Source organism: Nelumbo lutea, chromosome 6 (genome assembly GCF_056320005.1).
Source record: "Nelumbo lutea isolate HS-2025 chromosome 6, American lotus-T2T, whole genome shotgun sequence".
NCBI classification, from domain to species: domain Eukaryota; kingdom Viridiplantae; phylum Streptophyta; class Magnoliopsida; order Proteales; family Nelumbonaceae; genus Nelumbo; species Nelumbo lutea.
Window position 1 is genome coordinate 69441349 of NC_142689.1, and position 22550 is coordinate 69463898.

The 22550-nt window shown below is 39.2% G+C and overlaps 1 protein-coding gene across 1 annotated transcript in view; it reads right to left on the reverse strand.

Moving 5' to 3' along the window:
- LOC148849510 (uncharacterized) overlaps positions 1-22550 on the reverse strand; it is a 65748-nt gene that overhangs the window by 20531 nt on the left and 22667 nt on the right. Inside the window, exons 8-18 of the mRNA XM_088951950.1 lie at positions 22307-22498; positions 19754-19827; positions 19528-19645; positions 17912-17995; positions 17108-17203; positions 15109-15210; positions 13533-13601; positions 12723-12818; positions 12525-12632; positions 11070-11183; positions 10898-10981 (exon numbers count right to left, since the gene is read on the reverse strand). Of these exons, the coding sequence (XP_088808076.1) occupies positions 10898-10981; positions 11070-11183; positions 12525-12632; positions 12723-12818; positions 13533-13601; positions 15109-15210; positions 17108-17203; positions 17912-17995; positions 19528-19645; positions 19754-19827; positions 22307-22498 (1137 nt within the window). The remainder of the gene's footprint in view (positions 1-10897; positions 10982-11069; positions 11184-12524; positions 12633-12722; positions 12819-13532; positions 13602-15108; positions 15211-17107; positions 17204-17911; positions 17996-19527; positions 19646-19753; positions 19828-22306; positions 22499-22550) is intronic.

A 22550-nucleotide genomic window follows, 5' to 3' on the forward strand; every position in this document is an offset into this window, starting at 1 on the left:
GTATTTAGTCTGGGTACATGAAGAGCATAAGGAAGAACCAAGGAGTCTGTAGCCTTGATGGTTCCCTTGCCGGAGATAAGGGCAAGAGAGCCATCAACTAGGGTGATTTTGTCACGTCCAGGAAGTAAATCATATGAAACAAACAAAGTAGAAAGGCTAGTCATATGATCAGAAGCACCAGAATCAATAATCCAAGGGATCCTACAATTACTTGAAATGGTTGCATGATTGGCAGAAGCCCGGGATCCTACAATTACTTGAAATGGTTGCATGATTGGCAGAAGCCCGTATACCTGAATGAGCAAATGCAGAAGAGGTTGAATTTCTTGGAGGGTTGGAAGAAGAGGTCACACCCTCTAGGGGACTGATCATCCTCCCAAACTTCTCATATTCCGCCTTCATAGCTGCTAACTGCTCACTAGCCGTCATCTCTTCAGTTTGATATCTGTCACTATCTGGACCAACAACAACATTGGCACTCCCTACCTTTATATTATCAGGCTTCTTCTGAAACCGAAGTGGTAGGAGCTCAGGATGCAATTTCCAACACTTGTCTTTAGTGTGTTTTGGCTTTTTACAGTACTCATAGATCTCTTTCTTCCCTAAGCTACTTGGAGTCCCTACAACCCCTTGGGTTTCACTCCCATATTAGCAAAGTGATCATTTAGGCCAGCCCCTTGGACCTGGACAAGTCTTTTGCTTTGTAATGTCGTACTTTGGATTTAGCCCTGTCAAGAACTCAAACACCCTGTTTCTCTCAACCAGTTTTTTGTAGGTCTCAGCATCATTACTGGTGTCCCAAGCTAATGGTTTCTCCCCTAGTCTCAAATTCTTCACATCACTTCTCAACTTGTAAACCCTGGCCACATTTAATTTTTGGGAATATGTTTCAGCAACACTATCCAAAAATTCCTTTGCTGAATTCATCCACAAATAGTGCTGACTAATCTATGGTTGCATTGAGTTCACAAGCCATCCAATAACTGTATAATTTTCTTGCATCCACTTTTCATATGATGGATCATCTTCCGGGGGAGCTTTTTTTCTCTCGGAGATAAAACCCCATTTGCCCCTACTACAAATATGAATTTTTACTGATTGTGACCAAGCCAGATAATTAGTTCCATCCAGCTTGACTGTGGTCACAACCAGTAGAGAGTCTACAAAGGCTCCCGGAACTTGTCTGGATTTAGCAACATGCTTGTTTTCAAAGTCTAAGGAGTTCATCTTCTTAAATACTTCAAAAATGACTTTAAACAACTTCGAATAACAACAAATGAAGACAAAACAAAAACTGTGTTGTGAGCTAACCTGTTGTGAGCTAACCTCTATGTAGCCGTACCAATAACCTGCGTCACACCCGGAAGCTGGGAGAAATAGAGAAAACTTAGCCGCTCCTTGTAGACTTCACAGAACACCAATCCACTTGATTCGATCTTCAAGAAGAAGAATGAGAAGGCCTTCAGTCACTAAGTGCCTAGGTCAAACTCCCTATGGGGCCCGCAATCAGATTTCTCTAGAAAACTAGGGTTTTGGGCAACACACTTGAATCTGTGAAGAGGACGACAAAACCAGTCCCCTTCTCTCCAAAAACCACTAATAACTGGGCTGAAATAGGTTTCTTTAACTATTCATACTGTTAGAGTACACAAATCAGGGGTATTTTGGTCATTTGGGTTTATCTATTTGAGAGTGAAAGGTCTATTTTATTTAAGTTTAAGTTATGTGTCCCATCACTTATGAGGGACAATATGGCCTTTCTTGTAACTATGTTATTGGAGATAAATACAATTGGGTTGACTAGAGAGATGACTGATTTTCCTCTACTGGCCGAACCCTTTTTCTTCTTTTCCTTCTTCTCTACTGTAACCTAGGACTAAATAAGGTTTTCACATGGTATCAGAGCGCATGTAACAAGTTCAGATCTGCTCGTCTTGCTCTTTTATTCTGGTTTACCCAGTTTTTTTTATCGCCCTCCTCTCTAGGGTTTTGCAGATTTCTCAAGAACCACTGAGAGACTAAGGGAAAGGTTGAAAAGGAGTGGTCGTTTTTCTCTGTACGAGGCCTTCATGCCTCCGGTTTGTGGTGCAGTAGCTGTTTGTGGTGATTGGTAGGAAGCTCTCTATTCGATGGTATGAAGAGAGCAGGTTCGGATGAACAGTGTTCAGCTGAGTACAAGTTGGTTCTGCAGAGTGCAGTGTAAGTGTTTGGTTTAATGGCTGAGTGACTTCAGCCCTTGTATTTGGTGTGTGAATGGTTCTGCAGTGTGCAATACAGGTGCTTGATTTAATGACTGAGTGATTTCAGCTCTTGTAGTTGGTGTGTGAGTGGTTCTACAGTGTGCAGTACAGGTGTTTGATTTAATGACTGAGCGATTTCAGCTTTTGTGTGTAATGTGTATTTGAAGAAGTTGGTGGTGCTGAAAGTGAGATAAGTTTTGTGGAAGTGCGTGAGGTTGTGCTGAATATTTGAAGGTGAATTAGTTAAGATGGCATCGATTGGAGATTGGAATGACAATAAAACAGGCGTTATGATTTCTCCAGATTACCTAAATGTTCAAATGACATCTATTAAGTTGAATGGTGAGAATTATGTGCCACGGGAAAAATCTGTGGAGGTGTTTTTAAAAGCCAAGAAAAAAGTAAAACATGTGAGAGAGGAGAAACCCTCCTCTGATTCTCGGGGGTTTAGTGACTGGGAATAGGAAGATGCACAAATAATGACATGGTTGTGGAATAGCATGGAGCCAAAAATTAGCGTGAACTTTACGTTCCTAGATACAGTTAAAGAAATATGGGATCATGCTAAGAAATTGTATTCCGGGCAAGACAATACAACTAGGGTGTATCAGTTGTACCAAGAGTACTTTAATCTGAAGCAATGCAGTCAAAGCTTGGAGGAATACTATGCAAGTCTGAGGAATATCCGAAATGAGCTCAATGTGTATCATCCTCTGACACAGGATGTTCAGATTCAGCAACAACAACGTGAGCAACTTGATGTGACAAGGTTTCTAGTGGGTTTGAAGGCTGAATATGAGCCTGTCCGAGCACAAATACTGGGGTGGTCTGCTCTTCCCTCACTTTAAGAAGTTTTTGCCCATCTTAGGAGGACATCTATTGAGTCTATAGAGCATTCTACTCTCTCAAACAGATTTGGTTTTGTGGTGACTAGAGGGGGAGGCTGTGGAAATAGAGGTGGTGGTGGTGGTCGTGGACTTCCAGGTAACCTTGTTGGTGGCCGGAGTGGAGGTCGGGACTCAGGGGGAGGTCGTGGTAAAGGAATAAGTAATGCCCCTAGGAAGTGTACATACTGTGGATTAGAGGGGCACACGGTTAATTTCTGCTATGATTTACATGGTCCACCCAACACTTGGGCTAACCATGCTGTGACTGAGGGTAGTGGTACAATTACTGAAAGTCAGCAAATTGACATGATCCCCTCCACGTCTACTAGTGCTTCTTGGAAGGAGATGATGAGTGTACCCCGTGCAGTATATGAGCAGTTCCTTTAGACATCTCAACAGAACACAGCTACCCTTGCCCATTCAGGTATGGCTTGCTTGGCTTCCAAGCCTTCACACTGGATCATTGACTCTAGAGCCTCGGACCATATGTCTGGGACTCCTAATGTATTTTCTTCTCTTTCTCGGTCCTTCACATCTCAAATAGTTACTCTTGCTAATGGTTCTACTTCTCCCATCTGTGGTGTTGGTGATGTTGATCTCTCCTCCTTGTCTTTATCATTTGTTTTATATGTCCCCAAGTTCCCCTTTAACCTTATGTCTGTTAATAGATTAACCAAGTCACTTAATTGTTCCATAACCTTTTATCCCTTTTCTTGTGTGTTTTAGGATCTGAAGACGGGGATGAAGATTGGTGGAGGACATGAGGCAAGTGGATTGTATTACCTTGATGGTGGTGGCCCTCCAGTAGCTTTTCAGTCATCTCTTACTCCTCTTCAATAGCACTGCAGACTTGGTCATCCTTCTCTCAAGGCTCTGAGGTTGTTGGTTCCTTCCTTGAGTCATCTTTCATCTTTGGATTGTGAGTCATGTCAGCTTGGGAAACATCATAGAGTCTCTTTTAGTCCAAGAATTGATAGTCGTGTCTTGAGTCCTTTTTCTTGTTGATGACATACAATGGTTATAAGTATTTTGTAATTTTTGTTGATGACTTTTCAAGGATGACATGCATTTATCTTATGAAAAATCGCAGTGAATTGTCTACTTTTCAAAAATTTTATGCTGAAATACGTACCCAATTTGGTGTTCATATTAAATTTCTTCACTCCGATAATGCCAAAGAGTACACCTCAATACCATTTCAGCAATACTTAGAGAACCATGGGATAATTCATCAAACTTCTTGTGCCTACACCCCACAATTGAACGGTGTAGCTGAACGGAAAAATCGACATCTCCTTGAAACTGCTCAGTCTTTGATGCTTAATATGAATGTCCCAAAGCATTTTTGGAGTGATGTTGTCCTCACATCCTGTTTTCTAATCAATCGGATGCCCATGTCCATCCTTGGAAGTCAATCCCCCTTCTCGATGTTGTTTCCCACCTTATCTCCGTTTCCTCTCACCCCAAGAGTCTTTGGATGTGTTTGTTTTGTTCAAAACTTGGGGCCTGGTTTAGACAAGTTAGATGCACGAGCTACTAAGTGTAGCTTCCTTGGCTACTCAAGGACTCAGAAAGGGTATAAGTGCAATAACCCTAACTTTCATAAGTCATTTGTGTGCTCCGATGTCACCTTCTTTGAATCGGTTCCTTTTTTCTCGAATACTGTGGTTTCTTCTCCTTCCCCCATAGTTCCTCTTCCCGTCCCTGTTGCGGATCCCTTTCCCGTGGTTCCCATTCCAATTGCAGACTCACCTCCCATGCCAGTTACTACTGAGAGGCCACCAATCAAACAAGTGTATACTCACGAAGAGCACCGGCCCCTCCTCCAATTCAGCCCTCGTTGACAGATCCTGTCATTGCTTCTTCTCCCTTAGACCTTGATCTTCCTATTGCCCTGCAGAAAGGTAAACGCACTTGTACTTCTCATTCTATTTCACACTATGTTTCAGTTGCTCGCCTTTCTGCTTCTCATCGCAACTTTATATCATTGCTCTCATCTGTTTCCATTCCCAAGACTGTTCAGGAAGCCCTTACCTCCCCAAGGTGGCAGCAAACCATGGAAGAGGAACTCTCTGCTCTACAACACAATCACACGTGGGAACCCACTGCTCTTCCTCCTGGTAAGCATGTTGTTGGGTGTAAGTGGGTCTACACAGTGAAGCATCTTCCAGATGGCAGTGTGGAGCGGTTGAAGGCCAGGTTAGTGGCCAAGGGCTATTCTTAGTTGTATGGTGTGGACTATATGGAGACATTTTCTCCTGTGGCTAAAGTTGGTTCAGTTCGGGTGTTGATTTCATTAGCTGCTATGTATGATTGGCCTCTTGTGCAACTTGACATCAAAAATGCATTCCTACATGGTGATCTCATTGACGAAGTCTATATGGAGCAACCGCTAGGGTTTGTTGCTCAGGGGGAGGATGGTAAGGTTTGTAGACTCAAAAAGGCAATTTATGGACTGAAACAATCTCCACACGCATGGTTTGGCAGGTTCAGTGAAGTAGTGAAAGACTTTGGGATGAAACAGTGTCAGGTAGACCATTCTGTGTTCAACCATGACTCAAAAGATGGGAAAATCTTGCTAGTGGTGTATGTGGATGATATTGTTATAACTGGGAGTGACAGTAACGGGATTGACAGGTTGAAGAAATTCCTACAGGACCACTTCAATACGAAAGATTTGGGTAAGCTGAAGTACTTCCTGGGAATAGAAGCTGCAAGGTCAAGGCATGGAATTAACTTATGTCAAAGAAAATATGTTCTTGACCTACTTGAAGAAACAGGACTGTTAGGCGCTAAACCAGCAGAGACTCCTATGGAACTTAATGTCAAGTTGAGTGTTGATGCAGGTGAAGAGTTTGATTATCCTAGAAGATATAGGAGTTTGGTGGGAAAGTTGAATTATTTGACTATTACCCGACCAGATATATCATTTGTTGTGAGTATGGTGAGTCAATTTATGCAACATCCTCGGATTTCTCATTGGGAAGAAATTCTAAGGATTGTTAGGTACCTGAAGGGTGCTCCAGGTCGTGGTTTGCTATACCAAAGTGGAGGGACTCTTGAAATAGTAGGGTATATAGATGAAGATTGGGCTGGTTCTATATCAGACAAAAGATCAACTACATGGTATTGTACCTTCCTTGGTGGCAATCTTGTAACTTGGAAGAGAAATAAACAAACAGTGGTGGCAAGGGGTAGTGCAGAAGCTGAGTATAGAGCTATGGTTCATACCACATGTGAACTAGTATGGTTGAAGAACTTGCTACAAGAGATGGGGTTCTCGGTTGACAAACCCATGAGACTATACTATGATAACCAAGTTGTTGTTCACATCTCTTCCAACCCAGTCTTCCATGAGAGAACCAAACATATTGAGGTCGATTGTCACTTTGTGAGAGAGAAAGTGATAAGTGGAGTGATAACCACATCTCGTGTGAGCTCAGGAAATCAGTGGGGAGATCTCTTTACAAAGGGATTGTCTCGGGGCAGAGTAGATTATATTTGTGACAAACTGGGACTATATGACATATACTCTCCATCTTGAAGGGGAGTGTTAGAGTACACAAATCAGGGGTATTTTGGTCATTTGGGTTTATCTATTTGAGAGTAAAAGGTCTATTTTATTTAAGTTTATGTGTCCCATCACTTATGAGGGACAATATGGTCTTTCTTGTAACTATGTTATTGGAGATAAATACAAGTGGGTCGACTAGAGAGAGGACTGATTTTCCTCTACTATAACTATGTTATTGGAGTTTATGTGTCCCATCACTTCTTCTTCTTCTTCTTCTTCTTCTTCTTCTTCTTCTTCTTCTTCTTCTCTACTGTAACCTAGGACTAAATAAGGTTTTCACACATACGATTCAGTTCTCCATACACTGTGTATGGGAAAAAAATATGAAAAAAGGGAAAAACGAGCCTGCTCTGATACCAAGAAGAAAAACAGCCTTTTGAGAAGAAATGATTGTTTAGAAAGTTGCAAAAATTCAAAAGAAAGTAGCAGGAATCAGAGTTCAAGAGGAGAGAAGAAGAAAAAGGTGACGGCAACTTGGGTTCAGAGAGAGATTTTCGAACATAATCTCTTCTCTTACTCCCTTAATTCTATTTCATTAAGTTAAACTTTAGTAATTTACAGAGAAGCCCCTAGTGGGGCAGAAAATTAAAAAGACATAACATAAGAAAGAATAAATCCCAGATTAAGGCTCATTACAACAAAGAACATAAAAGATAAAAAGGATAAATAGCCTATGGGCCATTCGGCCCATCTTCTCTACAGCATGTAATTGATTGCTCCTCAAGGTGGCAAGGGTGAGTTCCAGGTGTTCCATATGGGTGTCCCAATCCCTGCTAAACACAAGAATGTCATAAAAGAATACCAAAATAAATTGCCTTAATGGTCTGAATATGTCATTCATGATGGCCGGAAAGGTCGAGGGGGCGTTTGTAGCCCAAAAGGCATAACCAAGAACTCATAATGGCCATCGTGGGTCCTAAAGGCCGTTTTGTGTATGTCATCCTGGTAGACCTGAATCTAATGGTACCTGGAGCGCAAGTCTAACTTGGAGAATACCCGCGCTTCTCCTAACTCGTCAAGTAGTTCATCAATAAGAGGTATTGGAAACTTGTCTTTCATAGTAATCTGATTTAAGGCCCGACTGTCTACACAAAATCGCCAACTACCGTCATTTTTCTTCACTAAAAGCACGGGAGATAAAAAAGGGCTAGTGCTGGTCTAAATATGTCATTTTTCCAATAACTCTCCTACAGCCTTCTCAATTTCCAATTTTTGAAAGTAAGGGTATCAATATAGCATTACATTTACTAGATTAGAGCCTGGTAAGAGGGGTATCTGATTATCACGGGTCCGAGATGGAGGTAATTGGGTCAACTCCTCAAATACATCAGTAAACTGGTCGAGTATCGACCGTAGGGCTTTCTGTTGGACCTCATTGGGACTGGTACATCCCTAGTTGTCCAAAACTAAGACTGTCGGCCGAAGGACCAGGTGAATAAATATTGGTTGGCCAATAGCTCTAGAGGTCCATATCATGGCGGTTAAGGTCTCACTTTTGAGGGGTGTTGGAGGCTGCACCCCTTGTAGGTGGCAAGACTGGCTCTTCTGATAGAAATCCATTGTCATGTGGGCCCAATCACATAGCACAGGGCCCAAACCACGCAACCACTGAACCCCTAGAATGACATCAGCTCCCGAAAAATCCAATGGGTGGAGATCCACCACGAAATTGTGGCCTTGTATGAGAAGTTTCTCTTTCTTGCATGCACCGTCACATGACATCTGACTCCCATTAGCCACATGAATTGGAAAGAAAGGAATGGGTTGTATGACCATACTTAGCTTAGCTGCTTAGTGAAATGGCAAGTGATGAAATTCATTGTGGAGCCACCGTCAATTAAAATCATCATGGTCCGACCCATCAATTTCCCTTCTACTTGCATGGATTGGAGAGAGTTGAGGCCCATGAAAAGGAAATCTTTGCCCCATCAATTTCCGACCCATCTGGAATTAGTTCACATTCACCCGAGCTCTCTGGGCTTGGGTTGTCCATCTCTTCCTCTGTTTGTAAGAGAAATACCCGCTGGACCCGACATTTATGGCCCAACCCAAATTTACCATCACAGTTATAATAGAGGACCTTCTCACGCCGGGCTTGCATTTCAGCCCATGATAGGCGCTTGAAAGGCATAGTGGGGCTGGGGCAAAATGGGCTCGAGAGGATCCCCAACTGGTTTCGTAGGTAGGGTCAACTCGGGGCGGAGTCTTCAGGGGAGGGTAAGGTTCTTTGTTGGCTTAACGAAGGTTCTCAATCCTCTCTTCTTGCAGACAAGCCATTCCCACAACAGCCATGACAGTCGTCGGGCGAAGTGCTCTCACTTCCAGGCACATATCGTCTCTGAGCCCTCCCACAAAACACCCCACTAGAGCATTCTCTGGCCAGCTGTGCACCCTAGTTGCCATTCGCTTGAACTCGAGTTGGTACTCTAATACCATTCTTGTCTGCTTCAGTCTAGTTATTAACTCGTCGTAGTCCACAAATGCCGTCAGCCCAAAGTGGATGCACAGTGCTTCGGTGAACTCCAACCAGGTGACCTGTGGATGGCTCCGACGGTACCATTGGAGCCACAGAATCGCGTCTCCTTCTAGGTGAATAGAAGCTATAGAGACGTTGGTGGGCAAGAGTTTCATGGTACTTGAAGTGTCTTTTTTCTCTGAAGATCCAGGGGATGGGATCTCCGTCGGAATAGTTGGGAAAATTGATTTTGGTAACTTTCATGGCCGGGTAACTCCCCATCCTTTGACTACTAGAAGCAGATGCTTCCGCTCCTCCTATCTGATGACTGGTCTCACTGTTCTACTGCTTTGATGTGATGCTGGAGACTAGCACCCTGAGTTCCTTGAGTTCATTAACCACCTGGTAAAGTCCGACCTTAAGAAAGTTGCAGAAAGAGGAGAGTTGAGAGTGGGAGAGACAACGAAAGAGGAGGGAGAGCGGGAGAAATCTAAACAGTGGGCCCCATCAGGGCCATCTGTCTTAAGATTGAAAAAGTTGAATTTAAATGCGATTTTGGGTTCTGTATGGGCTGGCCTGGATTTCAGAATCCTGAAATGTGCTTATCCATACTTTTCCCTAAAATTTTTCCTTACTTGTGGCAGCATAGAAACTAAAAGCCATAACATCACTATACTGTTTGCTTGGTTCCACTTATCATGTTCTGCATTACCAGACCTCGGCTCCTTACAAATGTATCCTATCTTCCCTCTTGTGGATAATGTTAAGTACAACCCCTTTGGACCGCTCTAGGTAGTTAAATCCATCTAGAGGAATAACAGCCATAGGAAAATTCAGATCAAACGCCCCACTCATTCCACCATGAGTAGCAGACACACCAAGTGGCTGAATCCTTAGACGGCATGGTGTTACTCAGCCACACAGGAAACAATAGAATAAGAGGTAACAAGCTCCAGACTTCTCAATCAAACACAACAACACCACAAAATGGTATTCCCTGCGGTGCATAAATAACTTCAGGCACTGGAACACTGCTGGAGCAGATGGAGGTTCAAAACATAACGGGAAACAGATCAGGTTGGGCCTGGACAAGAATAGTACATATAATAGCTGTTACTGCTGGTACAGGTCATTCCAAACCTACAAAAGCACTCACCTGAATGCACAAGGATCACACAATCCACATAGAGGATGAAAACACACTTCCAACACCTTCACAGCATGCTGTCACAACTTCTCAGGCTCTATCTTGGCACATGGCCAAGAGAAGAAAAGGAAAAAAAAATATTTCGATCCCCTCAGAACCAGTTGATGTTAATATCTTGTATTTAATCTGGAAGAGAGTAGTAGGAAGGCAAGGATTCCTTGATAAAACTGCTTAAGGACCAAAGACTCCCACTCTGATACCATGTTTTTCTGGAGAAATGGAAGGAGAGAGAGAAGAGAGGAAGAGAGAAAATAAAAGTTTGGGTCAAAAACGGTAGGCTGGTGGCACCAGAACTTCTATTTATATTACGGTGTCCCAACAACTTAAAATAAAAAGAGTACAAAGCCAAAAAGGCCCCTGCAGATTAAGTATAAGAACTGTTAACAGACACTATATATATGTCATACAAAACAACCAAATGAGACACTACCTTGCCAAAAAAGGATTATGTTTCCTGAGAACATTTGGTAGATCAAATGTCTTGTAAGAAAGTTAGCAAGGAGAATACAATTACATGAAGGATAACAATTATACCTTAGATGAAATGTAGAAAGAAGACAAACGAGGAGAATCTCCCAAAGTCAATGATATATATGCGAACATCACAAGATAGCTTATCTGATTCAAAGGTAAAAAATACGGGATGTTAGGACTGATACAGCATAATAACAAAAGTGCAGTATCATTAAAAAGTTGAAGAGCTCACCAAAATGGTTATGGCATCTGCAGTACTTTCTCTTTTCAGTTCTTCCTCAATAGAGCTTTCCGATGAAAAGGCAAGTGTGAGATTCTTAGATTGTACCATAGGCAACAGCACTTCCTGTTACACAAAACTGGATCAAATTCTAACTCAAAAATAACAAAAGAATAGTAAATTGTTAAGCAATCAATTAGGAATATGTGACAAAAGAGATCCGATTACTAATAAGTTCATAATAATTGGACATGCTATGGATTCTTCCTCTTTGAAGATGGATATGGTGAGTTTTTGATCCCTCCAATAAATCACTAGTTTATTATACACACCACAAATCTGGACTCCACTATTTGTGCAAGTCCAATAATATGGTACATCTGGAAATTATTCATTTAGTCTGATCAGGCACCCAAGACTCTTGGATGATGTTAACCACTAACACCTACCAAGTCGGTTCATATGGAAGGAGTTGCAGCATGGACCTACAAAAGTTTGTTGGAGCATGTGAGAGGAAAAAGTTCTGAAATCAGAGCTTACTCCTTGAGTAGAAGCCACCAAATGGAAAGAACCATGAGGAGCTGATGCTAGAATTATTAGATGTTTCACCCTGGAATTGGATGGTATTTCGGTCAAATACTGTTGAGAACTAAATTAAGATGTTCATCCTAGAAGCCAAATCAGATGTCATATCAGAGAAATAATGCAATTGCCTAATTCTATTTCAAAAGCAGATTCTATCCAACTGCATTGATTGGGTATTCTCCAACTTGCTGATAGAATCTTTGAGAATTAGGCAGCTGAGAGGGTTGTGTCAAGATGAAGGCTCTAGCCACATTGACTATGTGGACATAAGCTCTTGGCAGCCTCAATCCTAAAGATGGGACTGAGAGATCCTCTAAGTGCTAAAAAAAAAGTTCCAATCAATGTTGTCAAAATATATGATTTTATGATATGATTCACAATTTGAATCATGAATCCTAAGGGTTTTTACTTGAATCTTATGTCTGAATCCTTTTCTGTGAAAATCCTATGATTTTTGTCTGAATCTTACAATTTGATTCATGAATCATATTATTTATATGATTCATGCAATTCAAATCAATTCAACTAAGAATTAAATTCTTTACTTTATCATTTGTTTGTTTCTATTAAGTTTTGTCAAGGGAGACTTGTTTTGAATCCCTTACTATAAAATGGTTTATTTCAGTAATTTAACACCTTTTAGAAATGATATTTAGTTTATTTTCCATCATATTTAGGTTAAAGAGCCATTGTATGTGGATTATGCGACTTTCAAGTTAGACTTGATTATATCATCTCAGGTTTCTAGCACACCAAAATAAAATACCCTATAAGCAATAGAACAGAATAAATATATATAATAATCACACAAGAACCTTAGTCATCATTATTATAAAGAAATAATTTCACAGAACTAAATTACAGAATATATCAATAGCAAACCTTTGCCAACTGAACAAAAGCTTTTTCCCAAGCTACTGCTTTTCCATTCTCAGTGCCTGATTTATCGATCTTATTGTTTACTGGATAAGTTACCACAAATGCAGAAGCCTGTCACATAAAACATCACTATAGGATTACAATATACTCGAACCATCTCAACAACATATCAGAATATATTACTTATATAAATTATATTACCTCTAAATAATTGTTTCCAGAAAATCCCCCTAATGCTGTGCTTGGATCAAGTGGAGCCTTGAATGCACTCATACATGAATCTGCAGAGGTATAATGCTGGAAAAGGAAAAAGTAAAGCCACAAAAGAGCACAGATGGGTCAACCAGGTAGGGCAAAATTTTACACAAGCTAACAGTGAGAAAAATGTCTGCAAAATAACTTGATATTAAAGTCTGAAATTAATGCTCAGAAAAATACAGGCATGAAATCATTGGAAACGAAATGGTCAACAAAAAGAGTATTTTTTTCTCTTTATGTGTTTTTTAGTTTTTTATTGGATAGAAAGTGCATTTTTATCTTACTTTAACATGTAATCACACTGGAACAGTGTTCTACCCAAAACTTATTCACCTATAAATTGCTTTATTTTTCTCTTCATTTTTTAGCAATATGGATAGCTTTCAGTCTATAATTTGTTTTTGGGAGGACTGTTTGTCCTCTCCATGTGTATTTCTGTACTTTTCTCTTCTCTTTGAAAAAAAAAAAGAAATTTTGAGCACACTGTTGCTTCAATAGATTGAGGTATGATACCTATCAACCCTAAACTGATTCTAGCAGTTCTTGCCTCTTTTCCATTTAATTTTCTCTTACTAATGCTCTTGAGTTATTGATATTTTATTGATTGAACCTTTCTGTCGAATCCATCAACAACAATTTTTATTAGAATTTTTTTTGCAATGAAAAAATATCATTTACTTTAAAGTACATATTATAAAGAGGGGAAATGCACAATAAAATATACAAAGCAACAAAGATGCAATTAAAATATACCTGAAAGCAATACTCAACATGATCAACTCCCCCATAATCATCATACTTATCAGGATCCATTTTGAAATACTGTGAAGGGAAAAGCAATCAATGCAATTTTTTTGAAACAATTGAATGATACCATAAAAATTCCAAGTATATATGCAAAGGTAAAAACTCTAAGATAATATCAGTAGGATGCTGAACAGGGAAGGCAATGTGTTGTTCTCAACCACATGCATGATAAATGTCTCAAATAAATTACACGTGAATGGTAACCAATTATGAAGCAACCAAAGCTTCAGGAGAAACATGTATGATTACTAATAATAGTGCAATTAGCAACTTAGCATGCAGATAAGCAAGTATAAAATCCCATATCACACTAACGATAAAAAAATGATCATACAGGAGACAGTCTAATATGCAAATAACATGGTCCAATCAAAAATGGAAAAAATAAAAGAAAATAATTAGAAGGCCATAGCATTATGTTTTCATTTAACAGAAATTGGTTGTTAACCAGTTCAGTTTTGTAACAGAACACCATGGTCTCAATTAATAGGAAGAAAGTCAGAAAACTAAACAAAGGATCTGGGACGGTAGAAGTGATAAGAAAAGGCAAACAAAGACGACCATAGACGGTGAAACTCACTAGGCACAAAGCTGTCTGAAGCTGAGGCATCTCTAATTCTGGTTAGAGTTTGTATTTTAGGCCATTTCCTTTTGCCTGGTCTGTGTGGAGTTATATCTTCTCTTGGGTAATTGTAGCTAGGTCGATTTGATGTCATCTCATTTAGGGTTATCAGGGATTCTTTTTTTTTTTCTTTTTTTTCTTTTTTTTTTGGGGGGGGGGTAGTTTGGATTTGGATGTTTTTGGGATTTTTTGACATATAACTAGATTAAATCAGTGTTCTCAAAGCATCAATCGATCAGGATTAGGCACTTGGGACCCCTTCAGACTAGGCTAGCTGTTACAAAGCTTCACCTAGGCATCAACTATTCAATTTTTTATCCAAGGGTGACTAATACAACTAGTCAGATTGGTTAAAGTAAGGCACAAGTATCCACATACATCAACAGCCAAAAGCCATGAAGTCCATAAAAATTAATACATGACCATGTGATTGCAGAAAGAGCATCAGAATGATCAGTCACCATGAAGCTCAACCTGCCATATTTGAAAGAGAGGGACAACCCTCCAAGTTGGGCTAGTTAATCAATCAGTGTGAAATCCATAAGTATGGCCATCTACAGAAGATTCTTTCTAATATATACTAGTTGATGGATCCAGAACAAGTTAACCTGTAAACTTGGGTGGATATGCCAATACAGCACTATATCTCAATGCCACTTTAAGGGGTCTCAGCATTAACCACATGTCCAATTAAATTGTAGAAAAATGGTAATATATTCTATCCTTTTCTCTTACTACAAGCTCAAGCAGTACCATACAACCTAGATGCCCATCATATCCTTAACCAAAGAATAGAGAACAGTACACTACTGATCTCTTGTATGCCAAATCAATGGCACAAGTGAAGAGATGACCTATTATATGTAGACCACATCATATGCTTAAGAAGAATTGTAATACCTGCAGAACACTTTGAGTAGCACACTCCTGACCAAGTGGCTTCAAACATATGTCAGATAGGGAAACACTTGAGCCAGAATAGTTCGCGCGAATTCCATCAACCTGTTAATTTGTGGGAATGAAAGGTAAATTTCTTGATATGTTAATATTAGATTAATTAACAGTAAGTAATAGTTGAAGAAAATTTGAATCATGAGACAAGATGGTCTGCTAGTAGGGGTTTGCATTGAAAGAAGGGAATTTCAGATGAATGTATTAGGAAATTGAGATGTTTTAATTTTTAAAACCTTAAATTCTACCATTTAGGTTTGTTGACTAGCATTAATCCACTATTGATAGCATACAAAAGATCCAATGGTTAAAAGGGCCGGTTAAAGGTTACCAAGTTGGGGGAAAAGGGTACCTTTCACAAGGAGGTCTTCTAACTTTATTAAAAAAAATGCACTAAAAAGATCTTTGCTTTCCTTCATGTCATTGTTGAAAATTCTGACTTCCATGGACAAGAAGAAAGAAATACAAGGCATTTAGGGGTATTTTCTGTGGATGGGAAGAAGAATAGGAGAGAGAAATTGAAGTTGGGTGTGTATCCAAAAACACTTTGTGAATTCATAGCCCATTTTAAAAACAAAATTATGCAGGTATGCATAAAGTCATAATGAAGGGGGTTAGTGTCTTGGGAGTTGTAATTAAACTAGGTATGCAAACCAAGACAAATTTTGATTATTGATGCAGACTTGGTGAGTGCCAAAGGTTAGGACCGTATCCAGTTTACCCCTCCCAAGACCCCAGATAACTAGGACCAATGTGAAGTTGGTGAGCTTTGCAAGTTACATCAAAGATTGCTCAAAAGATACCATAGGGTGTATGACAAACCATAGCTTCAAGGATGGTGTCTCATGTTCAGGTACTCTATGCTTGAAAGAGAAGCTAATGAATGTCTCACTTTTCTAAAACTTTGGAGGAATCTCATTGAAACTGAAGAATAAGTCTACGTTGCAAGCATTGGATCCAAAGGGCTTATTTTCTGCTAGCTCATTCCATAATTCTTTGATTAAACATTCCATGGAATTTTTTCCATTTGAAAGGATTTAGAACAATCCAGCTTCTCCAAGGTAAAGGCTTTTCTCCAAATCATTCCACTTGATAAAGGTCCTGTGGTTGGTGAGTTCAAGGAGAGGAGCTTATAATTAGCAAATTGCAAACAGAATAAGATTGAACAACAAAATCTGCCTTATGATCTAGGACCTCTACACACAATACATAATTCTGACTGAGCACAGAATCCTTCTTCCTAAAAGAACCAGTCCATGAGAAGGGGCAAGCACAAGCATCCAGACAAAGATGAGCTAAATATCTCTCTTTTCCTTAAATTTTATAGTTCCTTTCCTTCCAAATGCTCCTACAAATGGGTCTGGATGTGCTAGAAACAAGGTATTGAAACCAGGTTAGAAACAACAAATCATATGCAACCATGCCAGTTCATGATACATCTTGTTTCTATCAGATCTGGAGTCCCTACAAATAGAAAATCGGGGAAATGTAGCCCGAATAGAAGGCTTCAGTACAACCTACCAAAATATAGAGCCACAAAACGACAACATCGCAAATGTGGGGATGAGAATTAAAAAGAAAACCAATAGCTCCCAAAGAAAATTAGTCAGGAAATGAAAAAGAGCCAAGAGGTCCACCAACTCCTATTGATGTTTCAGGTGGGACAGGTTTCTTCCTCTGAACCTCATGAGTTATTACAGCATGGCCTTCTGTTCCATCTGGTCCTCTGGACCATATCTCAACTGTATCTTGTGAGAAATGGTCTTACGGAGGAATAGGGAAGTTTATTTTGAAGGAGATACTAAATAATCTTCATCAATTTTGTAAATTCTCTTTAGATGCTTATAAGATTTCTTGTACTGTTTTACTAGTAGATGATATCTCCTATATCAAGGAAATGTCACTTTATTGAAAAATACTTGAAAAGTAACAACAATTACTCTAATACCTTCTTTTGTATTTCAAAGAGTAACTGAATGTTATCTTCTGTCACAATACTTGGTGGGCTCCCATGCTTTGAATCAGGAATTGTTGCTAATATAAGCTGAAACAAAGATGAAAAAAGAACAATCATTCAGTGCTATGTCATTTGTTCCTCACAAAGCTTTATCAATTATCATATGAACAACAAACCCTCAGGAAAAAGAATACACCTAATATCTCCATTGAAAATCCAATTCAATGTCATTTCAACACATTTATTGGGTTTGGGGAAAATAATGCCATACAGATACAGTGGTTTATGGTGTCATTATTGTCATCTCCAACTATTAGCAGTGAGGTGGAACCGTACCAATAAACTAGCAAGTTATGAAATCATTGTCCCTTGGAAATAAAGCTAAGAGGGAATTATAAGATTTCTAATAGAATTTTAACTTAGAATAGTGACTCCTTGCTAATCTCAACACGTGTGCCTAAGGCAATTGTTAAACACGAATAAACCTTATGCAGCTGACTGAACATCAGCATAGACTCAAGCACATAGAATAACATAACATTTCATGATATCATTGGTAATTTACAAGATACAATTTCTTCCAAAATGCATAAAACAGAAATAGATTAGTACACTTGACTCATCAAACAACTACACCTTTATATTACAGCACATGTTGTGAGTTTGTCATCCTGAGCTGGGTTCATGCTTGGGGCTAAGCTAGACTAAAAGCTGAAACCAGCTTATAACCCTACATATAATGGAAACAAGAACCATAAAGCAGTAATAAAGATTATCAATAGCAAAAAACAATACCTGTTCAATTCTATAAAACGGTGCTAGATGGCTGTCAAAAAATTGTTTTTCTTCTGCAGCTTTACTCCCATGACCTACCCATAGCTGCAACAGTATGTGAAAATATTATGAACATGTAGCTAGAATGATCTCACTAGGATTCTAGTAGTAGTAGAATGCCTAGAAACAATCTCTATAAATAGGAATATGGGATATCAATCAGGGTCTGCACGTTATTACATCATGATCATATTTTGTAATTGAATTCACACAGCATAGTAGTAGCAGTAGACAAAGAAGAAGTCTCATTAGAGTATCTCCCAATTGTTGTTTCCTATGAGTATCCAAGTAGGGTTTCTTTCAAACTCAAATTTTACTTAAGTTATCATGTAACTATTACAAGCTAACATAAGAGCATCTTTTTTTTTTTTTTTTTTGAGAAAAAATGTTAACTTGATTAAGAAAGAAATGAGAGTACATGAGATGATGTACAATCAGGCTACACAGAGGTTACAAAGACATATTTCTATCATTGTACAAAATATCCCTGTGTGTACCAGATTTAGCCAAACTATCAGCTAAAGAGTTTAATTCCCTAAGAATCCAGCAAATGTTTACAGATAAGGATTTAACAGATATCTAGCCTCATTTAAATAGTGGGCCAATCTCCAAGGTCCTCCTTCCTTCTCCCCCAGCCACTTTATCGTGTTGCTGGAGTCTCCTTTGATTGTTAGATGAGTCAAGCCTAGATCTCTGATGATACGGAGCCCCGTTAAAGCAGATAAAATTTCTGCCATTGTGGAGTCTGCAGCCCCAATTGGTCCACTAAAAGCCCCAATAGGGTGACCATCCCTTCTCTTAAACACACCACCAATTCCTGCTGTTCCCAGGTTCCCACTTGCACTTCCATCAAAATATAAAGTCACTTCCTTCTCCTCTCCTTGATGAGGGAGGCTCTTCCCTCTTGGAGGACTGGGAGAGGAGAATAACAATTCCACCACATTCTGCTGAAGCATATTCATGGATATTCCTTTGAAGCTCTCCGAATTCAACATCTTTATCCAACTTAATGGAGATAATGAATGGTCTAGCCCTAATAATCTCATGTTGTTTCCTTTGAGCATCTAAATAAGTTTCTTTCAACCTCAAATTTTATTCAAGTTGTCATGTAACTGCCACATGTTATCATAAGAGCATCTTTATCCAATTTAATAAAAAACAAAAAATATATATCCAATTTAATGGAGACGATTATGGTCAAGACCAGACTAGAATGGAGAGGTCAAGTCTCCTGTTGGTATGGTTTTATTTTAGATGAAATAGAGCTATCAATATGCCTCACAAGTGTTTTGTCATCAGTTTTGTTGGAAATTATTTATGGATCTTTCCTGTTCCAAACAGCTTAAAAACATTCTCCTTTTGACCACAAGATTCACAACTTGCTCCTTGGGTTCATATCATAGAGTGCTGAGATATAGAATGACCACACAAGAACATAATGTAATAAAGTAATAAACATCCAGAACATAGTATGCAAGAGATGGACATTATTAAGTCATGTGACATGGAAGCCTTCCATATAGTTGAGTTCGGGTATAGAAGCTGATAAAAACGTTATGTGAAAGCTTATTGTTTACCTTCTCAGGCCGTGTCTCCACTTTGAAACGAATTAGACCTAAGCAGAGCAGAAGAACAACAGCCAATGACAAACATAGAATAAGCATTGGGTTTCTAGCAACCCATGTTCCATATCTCCTGAACATAGAAAAGACATGCAATGAACAAGACTCTTTTGTTTAATAAACACAAAATATTTAGCTCTTATAATTCATAAACATTGGAAATGACAGCAGGTGCAATGACCTGTAGCAACTTGATATGTAGCCTTGCACAACAGAAAGTTGAACACCATTCACCACTTGAACCTCGTCATGTATCTAGAAATCATAAAGAAAAAGAAACAAAAAAATAAAAAGAAATTCAACAATAATAACAGTGAAAGAAGACCAAATAAACTAATAACAGTGACATACAAATAGCTCCCATTTATACCCTTATAGATAAAAGTAAGGTGAGAATTGTAAAGAGGACTAGGGGAAGAGAACTGGGGTTTCAAAGAAGCTTCAAAGGGGATCACTAGCTAGATATGGCCCATCTTCAAAGCATGGAAGTCCAAATTCTGCTTGTTATTTTTATCAGCAACTCACATTGGTTCCTCTGTTTATGGCATGAAGAGATTAAACTATGTCCCATTTTCTGCCAGTGGATCCACTGGAAGACGATCATTCCATTTGGTGCAAAGGGTTCCCTGAAATAGTGGCTCCACCCACTATCATTGCTTCCAGAGATGGCGTGGCTGACATCAAATCAATCCCAAATGCTTTGCCAGTACTGTTGAAGATCTCAAGCTGCATGAGCATGGTGATGGTTCCTTTCCGGTTCCTAAGGAAGAGGAATCTAAGGGGAGCCATCATCTATTTCTGGTGGATACCACTTTTGGTGCTCAGGTTAGGCTAATGTTTCCTTCCATCAGATGTCAAATTCATGAGATGTTAAACCCATGATATTATTGGATGTAATCATAGAATCACCTCTTCAAAACTAAGGATGGAGAGTGTAGGAGAGGTTTCATGGTTCATTGTTACTCAGCTAAATGTGAGGAATCATAAGTGCAAGATCACCCATTCAATGGCAGTGGAATCTAATGGAGGCGAAAGTGGCGATGGTTCGTTTGTAGAAATGACTGATAAGAATCTATAAGAGGAGGTGGGGGTCTGTGTCAAGGTATTCCTTTGAATAGGAAAATACTTTTGGAGCAGATGAATAATCATGGGAAGGCAGAAATATTGTTGCATTTGTTTTTTTCTTGGGTGGGGAAGCTTTAGATGAAGAAACATTGGCATAATTGAAAGAGGAAAGTGAAAAACTTGTAATAGAATCTGGATTGGGTAGAGATAGCAAGGCAAAGGAATGTAACAAGGAGATATACAATCTGCTTGTTTATGGAAAAGCCTAGGCAGAGAGATAGGCAATAGCAAGAAGTGTTCTTGGGAGGTGGCAAATCCTAGCTTAAAGAGGTAAGGGAGGTAGGAGATGTGAATGAGGCATCTCAAAGAATGGGTGTGTGGGGTGGGTGAGGGGAAGGGGGGACGAAGAGAGAAGTTTCAAACTGCATGGCAGAATTGGTTCATCTAGCTTCCTTTTGAGGCAACCAAAGAAAAAGAGGGGGGATATTGTGGAGAGTTACAAAGGCGGCAATAGTTTGGGTTGTCTGGGAAGAGAGGCAGGAATAGGTGGTGTGTTCAGGAATTGGGAAAGCAGGATACTGATCTATATTCAGGACCTATTGGAATGGGGAACTCATTGAAAGCTGAATTATTTGCTTTGCTGGAAGGTCTTCCATTAGCAAAACAATTGGGTTACAGACAGGTGGAGGTGGAAGGGGATTCAAAGATAATTGTTTCATGGGCTAACTGTAACAGACATACACTGTGGACTCTTAAACATGCTTTCAGGAAGTAGGAAGTATTGCAAAGGACATAAATGCTGAATTTAAATAGGTGAGAAGGACTGCAAATAGCTTTGCTGATTCCCTTGCTGAGCAAGGGCTTATGAGGCAGCAATTGTTTCGGGCTACTATGTAATCCTGAGTGTAGTTTTCTGGGTGGGAAGTCCTGTCTCCTATATGTACTAACTTCAATTCCAATTTATTATAATAAATCTTTTCTTCTGCTGATCAAAATAAATTAATAGTTTGACTAATAAGTTAAATACTTAAAATTGTACAACCTTCTTTCTTGATTGTTGTATTTTTTAGGGCCTAGGCACAGAAAAGATGATTAGAGTACTTGTGAAGTCACTGGGATTAACCTTCTTGACTATCCATCTAAGAAGTCTTTAGCAAACCAAACTAGCGGTATTAATGGGCTTGTATGATGAAACCTGGATTGGATTATAGCAATTATCTAGGGGAAAGAAATATTATCCACCAATTATTTTGTGCTATTGATACAAAGCAAGATGGTGTGACTAAAAGAACAAAATACTATGTTTTAGAAGAGGCTAGGTGGTTGGTGTTCAATATAAACACCCATATCCAGTTTTGGAGAGTTGTCATACAAACAGTTGTTAATCCAAATGCTATCCAAAGTGCTTAGATTTGAATCTGCGATCCTTGCAGTTCATTTGTAAGTATTTGGTTTTGCATCTTAAACATATCTAGAGTCCTAATAGATATAAGGCGGATCCCAAGGTTTTGCACACTTTTGTGACAGTTTTAATCTTTCTCAAAATTTTCAGATTCCCGAGCAAAGTTGACAAATTTTCACCATTTTCACTTGATGAAATGCCTAATGGTTTCAAAACTTACAATACTGCATGACTTGTAAATGTACATCAATGGTACATGAGACACACCTGCATGGTTTGGATATCATCTTTCTGCTTGTTAACAGAATGGAGTTCGCTTTCATCCACAGCATTCAACAAAGGTTTCAACCTGGAAACTGGGCCCTTTTTTCCTCTTGTCCGGTGAAAAAAGCCCCAAACCAAGAATGAAGAAACCAATACAATATATAGAATGGCTAATGAAAATTCAACACACTTGACCTGCAGTAATCAGAAGATATGACCAAGATGATAAGGATGCAAAACTAAGAAG